Source organism: Berghia stephanieae, chromosome 13 (assembly GCF_034508935.2).
Source record: "Berghia stephanieae isolate SIO BIC M18660-M18661 chromosome 13, UCSD_Bste_1.3, whole genome shotgun sequence".
Taxonomy (NCBI): Eukaryota; Metazoa; Mollusca; class Gastropoda; order Nudibranchia; family Aeolidiidae; genus Berghia; species Berghia stephanieae.
Genome location: NC_088372.1, coordinates 36,376,102 through 36,396,133, shown reverse-complemented (window position 1 = coordinate 36,396,133; position 20,032 = coordinate 36,376,102). Strand labels below are relative to the sequence as shown.

The 20,032-nt window shown below is 37.1% G+C and overlaps 1 protein-coding gene across 7 annotated transcripts in view; it reads right to left on the bottom strand.

Moving 5' to 3' along the window:
• The window catches only part of LOC144958503 (uncharacterized), a 55,457-nt gene that overhangs the window by 17,176 nt on the left and 18,249 nt on the right, over positions 1–20,032 (bottom strand). For 4 of the 7 annotated variants that reach the window (XM_078890517.1, XM_078890520.1, XM_078890521.1 and 1 more), the window contains 9 exons: positions 9,118–9,280; positions 7,359–7,496; positions 6,718–6,870; positions 6,321–6,384; positions 5,454–5,590; positions 3,761–3,864; positions 2,514–2,693; positions 1,276–1,572; positions 487–579 (listed from right to left, as the gene is read on the bottom strand). In XM_078890517.1, the coding sequence (XP_078746643.1) occupies positions 487–579; positions 1,276–1,572; positions 2,514–2,693; positions 3,761–3,864; positions 5,454–5,590; positions 6,321–6,384; positions 6,718–6,870; positions 7,359–7,496; positions 9,118–9,280 (1,329 nt within the window). Of the gene's footprint in view, positions 1–429; positions 580–1,275; positions 1,573–2,513; positions 2,694–3,760; positions 3,865–5,453; positions 5,591–6,320; positions 6,385–6,717; positions 6,871–7,358; positions 7,497–9,117; positions 9,281–20,032 lie in introns of all 7 variants that reach the window. The other 3 variants (XM_078890516.1, XM_078890518.1, XM_078890519.1) reach the window with 1 other exon arrangement.

Below are 20,032 nucleotides of genomic sequence, written 5' to 3'. Positions count from 1 at the left end.
CTTTAGAATAATCGCAGGTTTTTACAAATAAAACCATGCTGGGTGAGAGAAAACAAGGGGGGAGAAACTCCAAACATAAAATAATAGAGCAAAGCTCACGTTATTATTATTATTATTATAATTTTTTATTTTTTTTTCATAAAAAGAAAAACCAAATATCAGGCCATGCAATTTCCTGCTGTACTTCCAGAACAATGAGGAAAGGTCTTTGAATCCTTAAGCTGGTGTTGGCACACAAACGAATGCACGCACGCACACACAAAAATAAAATTTCAAAGCAAAAAGTGCTTCTTTTATTTTTCTTATTTTTCTTCGAGAAAATAAGAGAAGAGGCAAGTTTTATTTTATTTTTTTGTTTTGGTTTTTTAAATTGTATGTATGATCATCATCATCACCAAACCGGATTTTGAGCATGCCATCACCATCTACCTGTTGTGTGAGAGCCCTCCTTTGTCTGTAGGCCAAACAAATGGCCTCGATACTCACTAAGCCAGCAGGCTCCATGGTAGCGGCAGCAGTTCCAGGCCAGGTCTGAGTGATCATCCCCGTCATGTACGGCATATTAACGTACTGGGTATTCTGGGAAATGGCAAATGGGGGTGGTGGGAGGGGAAGAGAGAAAAGAAAAGAGTTGTAATATTGTCCTTTTTAATGTCTCTTAGAAGAAAGGTATCCCCTATCATCATACTTGCTTTGCAATTAAATACAAATTCTATATTTCTTTATAAATTGAAGGTGTTGATATGATGTAGAAGAGATACAGTCTTGTATTTAACTCTTTGAGCGCTGGGGTTATATTCGCATTTCCGTCACAAAATGGCTGACACCTGATTGAGGCAGCATGGGAATGATAAACTAAGACAAAGCGACACTGAAATTCGGTACAAAATCTCAATTAAAATACCGCCCTAGGGCCAACTGAATGTTCTGATGAAAGAAATGATAACATTGGTTCAATTTATAGAACTTTTGTAGAAAGTTGGATTGGATTACATTATCATTTTTGCCTTTCAAGATTGGCCAGTAGAACAGATTCTGCTCTGGCCGCACAGTGTGGCCAATGGCGCTGAAAGGGTTAACAACATGATCTAAACTAAGTCCAAGGGTTCAAACCAACACTTCATTAGACATATTGATAGATTGCGTAAAGAAAAGACATTTGGACACACTTTTCTCCTCCTTTTCTTCAAATTTGGAGGTCCCACCCCCTCCCTTCCATAACAAATCTTTGAAATGGAGGGACAAATATAATCAATAAGATGTTAAGTCACCTACTTGGTTATAGTAGAGGCCCTGACCAGTGGAAGCCATCAGAGCCGCTGGATGCACAGCAGTCATAGGGTTAAAATGCTGCATTAGCGTAGCGGGCTGCTGGGGAGCCGTTGCCGCCACTGCCGTTGCTGCAGCCACCGTAGGCGATGCAACCGACTGCTGCTGCGTAAAACTGGCCACTGAAGCCACTGTAGCAGTTTGTTGGGTTTGCTGGGCAGCAAGGAGCTTACGCTGCTGATTCTCATCTTGGCTTGGGAAGGAGCCCGTCGCAGCAAGGGTCCCAGACGACTTGATACAACACTGGGTGGAACAATTGAAAAAAAAATTAAAAAAAATACAAAGGCAATCAAAGCACTTGTTTCTCATTAAATTACTTATAAATCTTTGTTTTTAAATCATGCCCTTCAGCACAGTGTCATTAGATGTTGCTGCCTAAGCATTCCCTGAAGGAATAACGATAATTATTTTCCATTTTCTTGCTAAAATATCTGAATCTGGATGGGGAAATCTATATAAGACCCGATTTGATTCCATTCCACTTTGGGAGATAAAAATTGAAATCGCTAGAGTCAACTTTACAAATCAACAAAATCCTGACAATTATGTAGTCTGGTATCAGCTTTCCTTTTCAATAAGTCTGAATGACTTAGAGATGCTCATAAAGTTGTGAAACTGGAGGCAAAATTCCGTAACAGTCGGGAGATCTGAGATTAACAATTAAAAGCATCCAAGAAAAGTAAGACAAAAGGGAATGATACAAAGAAGGAACAGAGGTAGATTCCAAGAGCATACTATCAGTGTGCATGGTTTGAGATCACCTAAAAGTCTCATTCAGACAGAGGTACAGGATCCCACTTAGAGGAACACACTCAAATGCCTACATTATACACGCAGTACAACAAATAAATCAATACATAACAGAGATGATTTACAACTATAACTAATAATAACAATAATAATAATAATAACAATAATAATAATAATAATAATAATAATAATAATAATAATAATAATAATAATAATAATAATAATAACTATACGAATGACTGTATTTCTTCCAGCCAAGCACTCCGACAAGGGAAAGGGCAAAACGAAGTAATCTTACTCCAAGACAGACAATGTAAGTTGTAAGTTGTAAAACAGATATAGGGGTATGTATAGAAGACATAGTAAGTGACCTCCCTACCCACTATGGGGTTGAGACTTTGTATAGCAGCAAGCAAAGAGAAAACTCCACTCACCCCTATGTTGTATCCTTCAATCACAATCTTGGAGTTGTGGACCTTGAAGAAAGCATTGAGGCATTCGAGCTCCGAGGTGAAGCTAACATACCAATTAGAGGTGGATGACTTTTGTAAGGGAATCATCTCCACATGCTGGGGCTTGGGACAATCTGTCTCGTTTAAGACACGTCTGACATCCTGAAAAAAAAAAATGTAAATGTTGCTGCTTGAAGCTCGAAGAAATAAATAGCAATGTCAAATTGAATGTAAGCTTCAATTTAATACATGAAAAGAGATATTGTGGACATTTCAGGTTTCTCCTTTATCAACAAAACAGGATGAGTAAAACACTACAGACGAATGTCCAAAATGAAATGTTGGTTGAAAACGGATACTTTTCATTTTTATTTTTGAAATTATATAAGCCTTTGCACTACCTTAAAAAAAAAGAATCATTCTTGTATCAGTAGTTAGGCATTAAAATATTGAAGCATCAGGAATTGTCATAGAACTATACCTTTTATAAAATCTAAAAACTCATTAATCAGGGTTGCCAGGCCAGGAGGCAAAATTTACCGAACTTTTACGCATGACCAACCCCTCTGTGAACAGTGAACTCCAGTATATAGACATAATCTACTATACAATTTTTTTTTTTGGTTTGTTTTTAAGGGTTTTACGACACTTGCAAAACATTAAGGTCATACCAGTGCCAGTAAAAAGAAAGAAAATAGGATACTAAAAAGTTCTAGAATTACAATTAAAGCATCCAAGAAGAGGTAAGACAAAGGGGAATTGGTTCAAACAGGAAATAGATGTAGATTCCAAGAGCACACTGTCAAAGTACTTAAGTTTGAGATCACCTAAATGTTTCATTCACACACGAGCACAGGCCCCTGCCAAGAGGAATTCACTCAAATGTTTACAAATCATATATAAAACACAGTGATTTATGAGGAAAAAAATATCACCTACCAAAACTAACTATACATTTGACTGTTTCCCTCTCAGCCAGGGTGTCCGGCCAGGTCCAGGACAAAACCAAGTAATCTCATTCCGACACAAAGACAGAAAGCAAGTTGGAAAACAGATATAGGGGGATAGAAGACACAGAAAGTACCTCCCTGCCCACTATGGAAGAATCTATTATACTTTCTCTCCCTTTGGTAGGTGATTGGAAAATATACTGGAAGTTGTCAACCTTGATTAATAACCACATTGCCTGAGTAAACATGGACGGAATGGATGGAAGAAAAATAACTCACCTCCTCTGTGGCAGTGGGAGGAAAACTCCTCATGGTCAACGTTTTCCTGGTCTGCGAAATTCTTACTTTCGTCTTGTCGTCATTAAGTTCTAGTAAACTTGAATCTGAAATTAATGGAAAAGTAAGAGGCAATGCATTTTTTTTTTTAAATTTATAGGGGAAAGTACATCAATCTATTTGGGGATGTTAAAAGATAATCATGAGATGAGTTGAGTTGTATGGACTTGTTGAGATGAATGGACTTGTTGAGATGAATGGACTTGTTGAGATGGAATGGACTTGTTGAGATGAATGGACTTGTTGAAATAACTGGACTGGTTAAAATGCAGACCTGCCAATCTTCCCAGGATGAAAATTGTATTCTATGACTATAAAAAGTCTGCACATGTGGAAAAAAGTGCGCACTATACAAAAAGTTAAATAAAAGCTAACGCCACATCAAAATCGAAATAAACTCTAACCTTCATCATTCACAGCAATCTCTAGTACTTACAAAATTATCAGGTTTATCGAGAAACTAAACTAAATGAGCATTTCAAATTAGTAAAAGGCTCAGGAATTTGCTTTCGAATCATCCAAATAAATGACGGAAAGGCCCCAATCATGTTGGTAGTGTTGATGCGAGTGTAGACCTGTCAAACCTTCATATTCCAAAAGTGGAATCAGAATGTCAGAAAATAGGAATTTGAGACGAGAAATAGAAATTTGTCACCAATGGATAATTCCCCATCAAAAGACAGTTTTCTGGCACAGCTGGCAAAAGTACAAAATTGTGAGGTAATGGAATGGGAAGGGGATGGGGGAAAGAGGAGTGCAATTGATTTTCTTACTTAGCTCCCTTTTGGCAATCAGTTTTAAAAAATTCCCCCACCCCCCAAACCCATTTTTTCCATCTAACCATTATCATTATTTTTTAAAATCAGAATTTTAAACACAATGGCGGAAAAGAAGACTGAAAATAGGAATGATTCCACCAAAATCTGATGGCAGGGTTGGCACTACTACTACTACTACTATCACTGCTGATACTACTAAGAAAAAATAAATGATCAATATAAATTTTAAAACCAAAATAGAGTAATGATAGTTAGTATAAAGGGAAATAATCCATTTATGTTTAAGCTTATTAGTAATACAGTTTTTAATTGAAGGCTTCATTGTCAAAAATGTTAGTTAAATTTAATCTCCTCTTAAAATGTTCTATTTAACAAGAAGTAAAAGCTTAAATGTGGCCTATAAAATAAGCTTACATGGATAATTCTATGCAAATCCTCAAAAAGGTATGAAAAAAATATTTGTGAAAACTAGCATTATATAATAATAGCAAATTTACAAAATGTTGGATGTGAGATGTGTGTATATATCATTGCATCAAATGTATCATTTTCAACCTGGGGGGGGGGGGGGGGGGGGGGGAGACATATTAAAATATTACCAAAAAATCGTACTAAATCCTTTGGAATCATATCCACATATTTGGGTCCAAAAATCGTACTAAAATATGCGAAATCGTACAGGTTGGCAGGTCTGAAAATGAATGGATGGTTAAAATGAATGGACTTGCTGAGATGAATGGACAAGTGAACAAATTTATATGTTTAATATTAAAATCAGAACTTGAATTTAAGGAAGACGTAGGAACCCTGAATACTGTTTTGAGGCCTTGGAACCCAATATCCACGATTACACTTACTCTGCACAGCCTGTACCATCTGGTCAATACTGCTACAGATGGGCTTCATTCTGTTAAAACTTGAGAAGAGCTCTAACGGGACAAACTTGTTGATATCCATATGTGTATTTATATACTTGTCATTTGGCAAGTTTTCTCTGAAAAGGGATAAGAAAACATACATAACGCTTAAATCATGATACAACAATCGTTTAATCTATCTTTGCAACAACACATCACCAAAGCACAATGTTAATTTATTGCCAATTTTTCAGACGGCAAAAGCCTGATCGATAGCAACTGAATGAAACATTTCTTTGATTGGCGGTAAAACAAACAAAAACTTGGGAGTCATTTTGAACACACGATTCAGCAACATCTTGAAATGAACTTTTGCTTTCGAGTCCAAAAACAAGATCATTGTTTCAAGGGGAAATGATACCTTTGGAAAATTTTTTGAAGATTCTCAAAATAAAAAAAATGAAAAATAAAAAAGTATACACTAATTGGTTCAAGACAAAGAAACATTTCCACCTGAGGATAATTGATACAACTTGACGGTATTAATTTTATTTTCTTATGGGAGTAAACAAACATTTGTATATTTTGGAAAATAACAGAATTGATGAGAGAAATATGCATCAGAATCTTATTCCTATAAAAGTCCTCCCCTCATGATTCATTTACAAATATTCCTCTGAAAATGCTGGTTGCACATTTGAATCTTGAGATTTTTTAAATCCTAATTCGGACATTATGGGTCCAAAAAATAAATAAATAAATAAATAAATAAATAAATAAATTTTAAAAATACAAAATCTTAATAAACTGATTAAATCTTTACACGTTGAAGGTAAAGAGTGAAAAGAAAGTAAAGAAAAGACTTACGAAGAGAAATAATACTCCAGTTGTTTCTTAATAGGTGCAATCACCTCCTCAGGGTAAGTAATTTCTGTAGATTGAAGACAACATAGAATAAATATTTACTTCAGTTTAAACAACTCACAACACATTATACCTAAGGGTAGATTACTTTTTTAGGTTGAACACAAAATAAAACTAAAATAAACCCCACAAAACAAAGTACACTAAGGCCAATGTATCTCTTTTAAGTTCAACACAAAATAGAATAAGTATTAACTACCTAAATAAACTCCTCACAACATGCTACACCTCAGGAAAATTTATCTTTTGGTTGAACACAAAATAAAATAAATGTATTAACTACAGTTAAATACCATGCTTTAATCATAACTTTATTTTATTTTTAAAAAATTGCAGTTACCTTCAGAACCCGCTAAGTCAGCAGTAGCAGTAGCCTCATTGACAACTCCTACAACACCAGAATCACCAACGTGGTCACCCTCTTCACCCCCACTGTCTGCCTGGGACGGAGTCTGACTTTCCACTGGCTCTCCTCCTCCACCACCAACACCACCTATGGAATTCACAAGGATAAACGAATACATTTTACTCATTACACGATTTGAGGAGTCTACCCAAAAATCAAATCAAATATCCAAATAACACATTATGACACGATTCTACTCTCAAGTCAAATAAAATTTCTGGGAAGTGAAATCTGGGATTTTGTTGGTCTAATTAGTAAAAATGGGCAAAAAACATGGCAGATGAAGCAATGAAAATAATACTTTTTTTATTCATCCCAAAAAAAAAAAGGAAAATTGTGAACAGACATGTGTGTCTGAAAAAAGGTAGACCGTCTAGATACAAATAAAATATTGTGTGGTGAAAAGGCTCTCAAATGGCGACATACATCAGTTACAGTATAATTATACATCCCAATATAAAAAGAACATGCCAGAACTGCATGATTATACGACTTTAAACTGTTTGGCAAGCCTGATAATCTGATTTGGACACAACTAAAGGGAGAAAACACCTCGTTTGGACAATGACCATTACCTGTAGCCTGCTGGCTGTGCTGTGGGTTCATGGCAGGGCTCTGGTCCCTGGCTGCCCCCGTTGACAAGACCCCACCGGATGGAAGGTAGTTGCTACTCTGAGCAATGTGATGGACATCTCCGTTGGTCAATGTTGAACCTGGAGAAACAACAACAGAATATTATTTGATGATGATGAACACACTACAACTACTACTACTAAAAATACTACTACTTCTGCGGGTAGTAATACAGTAACAGCTACAATTACTGCTAGTGTTGCTACCACTACTACTACTACTACTACCTCTGCAGCAACAATAGCAAACAAACAAAAAGAAAAACCCAACAAAAACGACAAAGCTAATGCTGACACTGATAACGAAGGTATTTGATGATGGTGGTGGTGATATGATGATGATGGTGATGATATGATGATGATGACGATGGTAGTGGTGATATGTGATGGTGGTGGTGGTGGTGATATGATAATGATAATGATGATGTTGATGATGATATAATGATGATGATGGTGGTTGTGGTGATATGATGATAATGGTAATTGATGATGATAGTGGTTGTGATATGATGATGATGATGATGATGATGTTTATGATGGTAATTTCTGATGATTGTGGTGGTGATATGATGATGATGCGATGATGAGGGTTGCTATATCATGATTATGGTGATGACGATGATGATGGTGGTGAAATCCATGACATTACAGAGACAAAGGAGGATTGAAGAGAGATTATGTTAGAGATTGGAGTAAACCCATGGTATGGGAATTGTGCAATACTGGCCCTCAGCCAAATACAAGACAGAATACACACACACACTGATTACAAAACACATGCGTCGCTTTCCTGTGCACTGCTGACAGACGCATATGAACCAACACATAAACATAGAGACACAAACATACATACATAACAAACATAAATAGGCGATATACAATGGAACATGAAGGCAGAAAGGGCATGAGAATATCTGTGTGTGTGTGTGTGGGGGGGGGGGGGGGGGTAATAACTCTCCTTTGCTATTAACATAAATAAAAAATAAACACACACCTCCCCCACGCCCAGTAAAAAAAAAAACATTTTTTTTTAAAGCTATAAAAAAATAAATAAATAACAACCATCAAACCTGAGGAGGCATACTGTGACCATAGATTATATTATTTCCCATAAGATAAGGAACATGTCTAGAAATACTTTAGTAGTTTAGTCTAGCTTTCATCTGGTCATGTTTGGTTATGGATACAGAACCTGTCTACTTGAAAGCTTTAAAAATTACGTTATTTTAGGAGATAAAAATAGTAAAATTAATGTATAAACTTTACAAATCACCAATTTGCCCCACTTCAAAATCCGCTAAATGATGTAGTCTGACATCAACGGCCATTTCAAATACGTTTTAACGATTTAGAGATGCTCACGAAGTTCTGAAATCGGAGACGAAATCTCGGAATTCTGCGAATCTTTCGTAATAATTGGCAGGCCTGCATATAGGGAATGAGATTAGCGTCACCCATAGTCTGTGACGTCACCGGCGGAAAAGTTATTAGAGAGAGAACGTCATGTTGGTTGTGCGCATGCGGTTCTCGTCCTCGCTTCCGCGTGCGCACAACCAACATGACGTTCTCTCTCTAATAACTTTTCGGCCGGTGGCGTCACAGACTATGGGTGACGTCCAATCAAGGGACAGTACTCTTCCGCTAATCTCATTCCCTATAATATATTTATGTCTACTGACATAGTCAGGACTATGGTACCCACCCAAGGAGCCCGAGTCAACAGCGACATAGCTGTTGAAGCCGTTGTCGGAAGACGACGCCGAAGGTGCCAACTCTGAAGGGAAAGCATTGTTTCCGGCACGCCCCTTTTCCTGCTGGCGAAACACTGGGGCTGCCGGGTTCAGATTCTTAGGAGAAGTCGGTGCCTGGAGAAAAGATACAAATATACACGTATAAAGAAATATATAATTACATAAATAAATAAAATAAATAAATAAATTTTAAAAAAAAATAAACAGATAAATAAACAAATAAATAAATAAATAAATAAATAAATAAATAAATAAATAAATAAATAAATAAATAAAAAAATAAAGAAAGAAAGAAAGAAAGAAAGAAAGAAAGAAAGAAAGAAACAAACAAACAATCAAAACAAAGAACGATTCAATGTGAGACAACATGGTATGTTTTTAAGGGTTTACGACACTTGCAATACGTTCAGGTCATATCAGCGCCAGTAAAAAGGAAGAAAATTGGATAGTAAAAAAAGTCTATAATTACAATAAAAGTACTCAAGAAAAAGTAAGGCAACGGGGAAACCCCACCAACAGAGGCAAGATTACAAAATAAGAGGATTTAGATAGATAGATAGATAGATAGATAGATAGATAGATAGATAGATAGATAGATAGATAGATAGATAGAGAAGCAGGGGGTGGGAGAGGGAGAGAGAAATGGGTTATCAAAACAGTGCCGTACACAATCACAATTAAAAAAAGTCACCTGAGAAGCACCACGTGTGTAAGTAGTCATTATCAGTCACCGTGATTCATTCATACACACACACACGTGTGTGGAAAAGGATGTTTTCTGGATATATTTACTCAATTACCCCTCTCCCCCTCCTCCTCCCCCCCCTCTCTCTCTCTCTCTCTCTCTCTCTCTCTCTCTCTCTCTCTCTCTATCTCTCTCTCCATTGGACAAAGCATATCATTTTTATAGTCAGCGACATCTGGGGGTTTCGAGAGTGGACAACGGATGAAATCGGTATGATGCGTTTGAAATTGGAAACGTTGGACATGAAGTTTTGTCTGGGTGAAATCGTGAAAAAAAAAAAAAAAAACAAAAAAAAAAGATCTAGCACCAAAGGTATAGTAGTTAAAGCCTTATAGCTTTTTCAAAAAGCCAAAAATATGTGATTCTCTTGTCCAAATTAAAAAATAAATATATACATTTGAGAAACTATCTTTGCTGTTCTATTGGAGCTAGATCAACAGTTTCGCTTGTTTATTTATTTATTTTTTGTTGGTTTTTTTAATTTTTTTTTGGGGGGGGGGGGGGGGGATTATTTTACATTATTTATCCTATAGAAACTGATGAAAACGAATTCTTTCCTCAGTCTTTTTCACCCTCCAAATACCTTATCTTCGAAGTATTTTTGATGCGAACGTCACGAAAAAAACGCCATTTTGGCACAGGCTCAACTACACGCTGTGCTACCACTCCAGACCTCGTGGACCTTATGGCTTTGGAAGAATGAAATGGACAAAAAATGTCCTATAGCGTGCTGGGGTGGGTGGGTGGATGGAGGGGTTGGAGGGGTGTCGAGAAGCGAGCACGATACCAGCGGTAGCGGTGCTGTTCTAGAATTTTTTTTAAAAACATCTCTCTGCATATCGGATAAGCACAGAAAAACGAACAAAATACCTATCATAAATCAGAGATGCCAAATGATTTTTTGAAAGAAAAAAATCAAAACAAACACCCTCATTAAAAACACCCTCATTAAAAATGAGCACAGCACCAGATCTCACCTAAAACGAACTTTGTAAATGAGCAAACACAAACCATCTCTCCTCCTCCCTCCCCCCTCCTTTGCAAGTGTGCTGCACCAATTGCAATAATATTATTTCTGTCTTGATAAGAAGGGTTTTAAGTAGCCTTCCTAGTGGAGACAGGAAACGCTACTAGGGTGTGAAGTGAAAAAAAAAACCCACACAAACCCTGGGAATATCCGGAAAAACCGGACATTTGGCATCCCCGATAAATAAAATGCAAAGTCAAGAGCGCTGGTACGTACGGTGATGTAAGACGAGGTTAAAAGACCGCAGTTGTCAACCGTGTGGCTGGCCGTTATCGATCTAGCATGGCAAGACAGTGAGCGGCCCGGCACGATCCTCTGCTTCTCCTTCTACCTTCCATCTTCTCGGTCGTTACGACTTTTATACACACAACTCTCTCTCTCTCTCTCTCTCTCTCTCTCTCTCTCTCTCTCTCTCTCTCTCTCTCTCTCTCTCTCTCTCTCACACACACACAATAAGACGCGCGTTCAAGCTCACACATTCAAAACACTATCACGTCGAAAAGCCGATGACTATAATGTATGATAAAATAAATGTTATGTTGACAATAAAACTATTATTAATATGTAAAATTAAACACTACTATTAAAGCAAAAGTAAATAAATAAATAAAATATTCAGGAGATGGGGAGGAAATAGTAGAGAGAAAAAGCTGCTGAGATGGGAGGAAAAAAAATCCGATAGAAAACGGCAAAGTCAAAAGAGCTACTGCGTGATGTAGGACAAGGAGTGCGATGATGTAAGATAGAAGAAGAAGAAGAAGAAAAAGAAAGAAGAAGAAAGAAGAAGAAGAAGAAAGAAAGAGAAGAAAGAAGAAGAAGAAAAGAAGAAGAAGAAGAAGAAGAAAGAAGTAGAAGTAGATAGTAGTAGAATAGGTAGTTAGAAGTAGTAGAAGTAGTAGTAGTAGTAGTAGTAGTAGTAGTAGTAGTAGTAGTAGTAGTAGTAGTAGTAGTAGTAGTAGTAGTAGCAGCAGTAGTGGAGGAAGAAGAAAAGGCCCAAACTATGAACCAACTCTCTCTCTCTCTCTCTCTCTCTCTCTCTCTCTCTCTCTCTCTCTCCCTCTCTCTCTCCCTCTCTCTCTCTCTCCCTCTCCTTGGAGAGCAGACCAAATCAAACATCCTCCTGTCACGACAAAACAACTTACACGCTGAACGGTGGGCGGTACCCGTGAGTACTTGATGATATGAATGATGGAGCGTGAATTGTTCAGGTAGTAATAGTGCATTGTTGGACGCTGATGTTGACGGAGCAGGTAAGATGACGATGATGCTAGTGATGCTCCCCCTTGTCAGGGACCACAACTATCCACAACGATCAAGAACGGATAAATCCCAAGTCAAATCCACCGAAACCCCTAAAAACTCATTGTTACGAATAGTCCGAGCCATTAGTCCCATGAACACATCGCCTCATCTCTCGGCGTGAGAAATAGTCAAGACTAGACAGCAAAACGACAAAATAAAATCATCAACTCCAATCATGCAGACGGACAGCGTATACCATTGCCAATAACCCATCACGTGACTTCCTGTAAATAGTCCAGACAAGGCATGTTGCGTCCTTGACTGATATTTTCAGCAATAATGCAAATTTAACTGTTTAACCTCAAAAAGAGTTATATACACTTCATTTTAACCGTTAGCAAAGGACAGAATGCCACTTAACAGCTAGAGACTAGTCAAAAAAGCACATTCATTGAAAATGTGGAGAGAAACAAACATTGTGACTCTTAATAAAATATCGAGGAGAAAAATAGAATAGGGAGAAGTGCCAGATTCAAACGGAGAATAAAAAGTCACGGGGTCAGTGCCAAACTCAGAATCCAGTTGACAAGACACCCTCCGCCTGGCCGGCCGAGATAGCTCCGTCGACTGTGACCGCCCGCTGCTGTCTTCTCTCTCTCTCTCTCTCTCTCTCTCTCTCTCTCTCTCTCTCTCTCTCTCTCTCTCTCTCTCTCCCGGCAAGGCGGAGGGTGTCGAGTCAATTGAACCCTGAGTTTGCACTGACTATCGTGACTTTTTATTCTCTGTTTTCATCTGGCACTTCTCCATTCCTATTTTTCTCATCATTATTGATACCAGTGCCCCCTCCACACATTTTCTGAATTTAATTCAACATAATATAATATCGCAACACTGAGATTTTCGATTTACTTCAAATTTACATAGACCAGAATTCTATGAAGATGTAGCCAAATAGATCTTTTTTTTTTTAACCTTTTTTTTTCATGTCACATTTTTACCCTTTAAAAAAATCAATTCAGATACAATTATACACTGGGACAGCCAAAGGCCTGGGATAGTGTAATTAAACGGGGGAAAACACGGCATGACAAAACCAATCCAAAACAGGCCACGAAATCATCACGACCACATTGATTATCCCCGGAGATATCCACAGCCACCCAAGACACGTTGGAATTAACATGACCATCATTCCATAAAACAACTGGTACTTCCAAAAAAAACAAAAAAAGTATTATTATCATTATTATTATTATTATTATTAATAATAATAATAATAATAATAATAATAATAATAATAATAATAATAATAATAATAATAATAATAATAATAATAATAATAATAATAATAATAATAATAATAATAATAATAATAATAAAGGAAAAGATCACAACAGAAAGGAGAGCGAGAGACGGACAGACATGTCGACTTATCCAAGAAATCAGGATTTATGACTGAATTGCTATTCCCTCAAATGAAAACCTTGAAATGGTGTCTCGCTCGTTCCTCCCAAACACATAAATTTTCTGAACATTTTTTAATGTTTCAAACTATTATGCATATAAAACAGAACTGCTACAAACAACAACCTCGGGAAAACATCGGTATCAACCTTACAAATACAAAACTTCCACATTTATTTCTATGAAGTATCCATTTAAAATTTCCTCAGAACAGATTTAGTGAATGTACTTGAATTTGTTCAGGCATCGATTACTGAGTAAAACAACCTTAACTGGTTTTACCCTCAAATTTTGGTTTTAAAAATCGGAATGTGACGGTTATAAAATAAATCAGAATTTGTCCAAATCTGGCCCCCTAAAACATCTGTACATTTAGCGAGAAATTATATTTTAATTATATATTATACTCTCGTAGCTCTAAATGTCCAACTCAAACTACATGTTCCTAAGTTTTTAAGGTCCCCTTTCTATCCCCACGATCTCTGAAAGGTTAAGATTAGGACAAGTCTTTGTCATGGTCAAATTTTGGTATCTCGCGACTTCTAAATGTCATAAAGGTCTTATGCTATTCGTGATGTATAACAAATAGACATCCGACTACTTGTAAATCGCTTATATTGATAATCAATTTTGCGTGTTGAAGATGTGAGAACGTTGGCAAGACGATGCAAAATGTAGTTTTAAAATTTAAAATAGCATCGGTATCAGCAAGATTTAACGAATTAAGCATAATGAGTTGAATATTTTAACGAGAGAAACATCGTTGCGTATCTTATGATCAAACTGGATCGAATTTCAGAGATATGATAAAGTCCGGGAAACATCGCGGTAGTAGAAAGATCTTCCACTATCCACGGTGACATCATTGATCACGCCAACAATTTTGTCAGCAAAATCCGCTGTCAAATTACTTCCATGTTGTCATTTCTTGGGATGACTTTTTTTTCCATTGTATTATTCATTCTTGCTATTTCTGACACCTTTCATACACACTTATTCAGATCTTTATTTTAAAATACAATACTTTCTCTCGTTAATAATTAAAACTTAGTTGGGGTTATTCTTCATGATCAAATCGGTTCAAAATCGGAACAATGAGGATTTGATTGAAAACGGCACGTACTTGACCTCGAGGGTTTAAGTTAGTCCAAGGTAAAAAAAAAAAATATTTTTAAAAAATTCCTGGAGGTAGGCCTTTTCTAGCACTTCACTACACACAAATCACCAAAACCACGCGATAGAATAAGTAATATTATGTCGAATCAACAACTTGGCAATATTCCTGACAATGGCGATGAAGAAGACAGTAAATGATCCAAAAATCTGCACAGGCCGTACTGTACTTCAGATTGAAGAAAAGGCAAATTGTTGAGAAACCCATTTGACGTTTAAATGCCATCCCGGTACGACCGTGGTGTTGATATTGGTGCACACCCTAGAATCAATCCTCCCGCCGTTGCTGCCATCATGATTATTGTTAGCTTTAGCTTCAGCTGCGTGTCGATAACATTGGCAGTTAGGATAACGATAGAACGTAGAGAAAAATAACTATAGCAAAAGAAGGAAAACAACAACAACCGCCGCAAACCTCCCTCCCTCCCGACACCAGCACCACAAACCCCCATCATTCTCATCACTATTTGAAAATACATATACAATATAACAGTAATTATCGTACAGCATTCGTATCTATATGTGTGTGTGCGTGAGTGAGCGTGTGTGTACAGACAATCATACATACATACTCGGGCCGACTCAACTATCGATTCAGTGAGTTCTGCACGTGGTTTCCCACTATGGGATGTATATTATCGTATTCTGTTTTTAATTTTTGCTGACGTGTGTTCAACCGGGATTGGAAAAAAAAAGGGAAAAGGAAAAAAAAAAAAAAAAAAAAAAAAAAAACACAACAAACCAACAAGCCCACGACTAACAAATCGTTCACGTTGGACACAATCTGCCAATGACTTTCAAATCAACCCACTGTCTGTCAAAACGTACAATAAAACAGCTGTGACCTTACCATTACATACACACAATCTTACACGTCGTGATAAAAAAAAAGCATGTTATCACACCATTATAAATATCAAACAATTGAACAGTAAACCTAGGACACACAGTCATTGGGTCAATAATTATAATACATGTAATATCGTGGATGGTTCGAGCGTTACAAAAGTCAGAATAGTCCCCCGCCCAGACCATTTAACCGTTCCTTCCCCTAGACTCTCCTTAGTGCATGCCACACAAACCAACAAACAAACAATGTCAGTCTCACAATTAGTGAGTATTTATGACAATATCATACCAATACACTGATCAATACACTGATACGATACACTTATTCGCGCAACACATGACGACAAAATGCATATTATGATTGCTTCAAGTTCAAGTGAGAGGCAAGTTGGCATGTCTATGGGTAATCGGTTCATGACTATCGTTCGGGCAAAACAAACAAAAACCCCCAAAAGGCAAACAAATAAATGAAAAGAAAAACACCCTTAAAATAATAGAATAAAATTTAAAATAGAACCGTTGAAAGTTTTATTTCAAATGACTACATTTAGCCAGTTAAATTCAGGACTGGCGGGAAAAAACAACCACGTATTCAAAGATTTGGCCAGAAAACTCGCCCTTCTAAAAAAAAAATCGATGAGTTAAATTATCCTCATCTTAGCTCTCAAATCTGGATTTTTCTTAGCATAAAAGATGCATGTTATCATATTCTTTTTCCTTTGTAATCGGAAGTATTCCATCCAATAGATTATTACAATCGTGTTATGTAAAATCATCATTGCGCAAGTTAAATATGCCATTCCGTTATCATATCAAAATCCGTTACAGACCATCTATCCTCTATAAAACACGCCTGTCAAAAACAGGTCTACGCATGCGCGTCAAGGTCCAAAAGACCATAACAAGCAGCAAAGACAAGACAGCTGACACAGATGATGAGGATACGAGATTTAATTGGTTGGATTAAATAGAAGATCGATCAAAAGGAAGATAGAAAAACCCAGCCCTGGTTTTATTTGGGCTAATGAAAAATAAATAGTCGAATAAATAATCAAATGCAATAATAACAACACCACCACCGCAAACAACAACAACAACAACAACAATAATTATGACGAATCGGCTGGGTCAAAACATTGGTTTGTTTTTGTTTAGGCCAGAAAATTTGTACCGTACCTCAAATATCGAAAAATTAAAATGACCATTAACTTCTAAAAACTTAGTCTTCAAGCGTGTATCAGATTTGAGATGGTCAACACGTTAAGTCATTTAACCCATCGACAGATGAAGCAAAACTTAACTTGACCAGTGCTGCGGAAGAAGAAGAAGAAGAAGAAGAAGAAGAAGAAGAAGAAGAAGAAGAAGAAGAAGAAGAAGAAGAAGAAGAAGAAGAAGAAGAAGAAGAAGAAGAAGAAGAAGAATCAATGTATCAACTGTTTTTTTAAAAAGCTGGGTACAGCGTTAATCACTACTTCAAACTAATGGGAGGAGTCGTAGACACACTCGGGACTCGGGACTTATCATTGCTGACACTAGACTGGAATGCCTGGGTTTGGAGGGTGGAGTAACGCCAAAATAATAATTCCTTAACAACAACAACAGCGGCGACAGCAGTAACAGCAGCAACAACAACAATATAACAATAATAATAATCATAATAATAACAATTACAACAATAATAATGATGATGATGATGATGATGATGATGATGATGATGATGATGATAGTGATTTAGACCCGCAAATTAATGAGCTCTACAAAAATGGACTGAAATTCTTCGACAAACCATAGCCATAGGAATGAGCGCGTCATAAAAGAGAGGAAAGAGATAAGAGACAACGTGATAATGATATAAATGTAAAATGACATTCAATAGGTGACTTGATATGTCGGCCTCTATGAGCCTGACTAAATTATTTACGAAACATTTCTTTAATGCCCACAATTAATAAATATCTGAAATTGAAAATTGTAATTGAAATTGATGTAGAAGTAGAAGGAATGCCAAAGAAGCAAGTTATAACATGTCGCTGTTGGTCAGGGACCCTATGCAAAGCGCCTTGAGCATGGTTAGTGGATATTGCGCAATATAAAAGCTCAAGTTTAGTTTAATAATAAAACCATTTTGTTTTTGCTAGTGAAAAACTAAATACAAAGCATAATCCTAGGACATGCAAAGGTTATTTCCATCCCACACGTTAAACAATCCATTTTTCTTCTACTCCAGATTGGCAAATCGGGACACGTGGTCGCTATGTGATATCACAACACACTTCCAATGAGATCGGAACCAGTACTTTGCCATCATAATCGTACTACTCCCTATTGGGCGGCATTACACCAGATTAACAAGACATGTTACAAATGCCATCCCCTGCACTCAATAATCGACTGATCACAATGACTCGGCACTTACTTATCGTGGTAAACACGCACAGCGTGACAGCCTATTATAAAACCACGTACACAATCAAATCGACTGGCGTGTCATATGTAGTGTGTAATCACGACACATAAGCGCAATGGCATGTACAGACTTAGTTTAGTACTTGAGTCATCGGACAGGGAGACGAGGTCGTGTGTCAAGTCAAGTCATTACCAAAATAATGTCAAAAACGCCCATTCATACTAATGTCTGTAATGTAAGTCACGTGTGATCAACGTCAATAAATACACCTGTCAAAGGCAATATTAACAACAACAACAACAACAACAACAACAACAACAACAACAACAACAACAACAACAATAATAATAATAATAATAATAATAATAATAATAATAATAATAATAATAATAATAATAATAATAATAATAACTAACTAAAATAATAAGCAAAATCCGAAAGCGCCTCATTGTTGTTATTTAAAGGGTTTTACGGCGTTTGCAACACATTAAGGCCATATCAGCCCCAGTAAAAAAGGAAGGAAATGGGATAGTCAAAAGTTCTAGAATTACAATTAAAGCACCCAAGAATACGGCGGACAAAGGGGAAATGGTTCAAATAGGGTACAGATGTAGATTTCAAGAGCACTCTATCGGTGTACTTAGTTTGATATCACTAAACATAAGCACAGGTCTCCGCCCAGAGGAACACACTCAACTGTTTACAAATCATACATAATATGTAAAAGGAAAAATAATCTCAAGCGCCTTACGTCGAAACCTTAAAGAGTGATAATACAACTGTGAGAAATATCAAACAAAATTTCAACGAGGAAGGGAGGGACATTCTGGCGGGTGGCAGTATGTGTGTGTGTGTGTGTGTAAGGGGTGGGGGGGGGGGGGGGGGTGTCAAACAAAAAAATATGACGGGGCCAATATCCGTGACGTCTTCAGATCGCTCTTAGTCACGATCGTGATAGTAGCCTGTTGAGTGTACTTCTGTGTAGCATGCAGGTCTATAATAGGAACGAACTTGACGCCACTCAGCTCTCTATCTGTTATTGTTTTTAGACAAACATCACAATGAATAATCTCTCACTAAATCATATCAATCGGACAATTAACGTTGATGCTGCTCATAGTTTTGTGTTTGTGTATGTGTGCGTGTGTTGGAACGTTATATGCTTATATGTGGACGGCGGGAGTATAATTAACAATATCGTCGATAACGCAAAAAGTTGCGAATCGCATATGAAGCATAAAAAAAGGAAAGGATACTAACGAAACATGAAATTCAAATCAGATACCATGGCGGAGAGATCATTGGAGATGAGATAAACCACAGGAGACCGACCAGGTGTGGCTCAAGTATTGGTAGAGGAAACCATAATCGACTGACACTAACAATCGCTCCTCGGTTGTCGCCCTCCGGATAGAATCCTAGTCTATCGAAAAATACTTCCTGCCATGTCTAACAGACCCAGCTACCTAAATACACCTCACCGGACAGAGGTGGTTGGTTGGGGGCTGAGTCTCGAGATCATCTGGAATCGTTCTTAATTAGCTGAATGAAGCATCAGCTACGTAACCCCCCCCCCCCCCCCCCCCCCCCCCCCCCCAAAAAAAAAAAAAAAAAAAAAAAAAAAAAAAAAAAAAAAAAAAAAAATAGAAAGAAAAAGAAAGACAGAATGAAAGAAGATCGGTTACAAATAAAGACCAACTCCAACCAACTGATGACACATCATACACAACAAACATTTCAAATAACTCAACAATGCAATAAATCAGAGCACGGCGCTAAACTATCGGCAGGTCATAGCAAAGCTCTACCGCTTGATGAATAACACCAACACACAGAAAACTGTGTGTAAACACAAACGTTCAGAATATGATCGATAAAATCATGTGATAAGTAGTCACCCATTTGGCGGTATAATCAGATCAAAGAGAGGACGATTTCATTCACTTTATTGTTAATGAA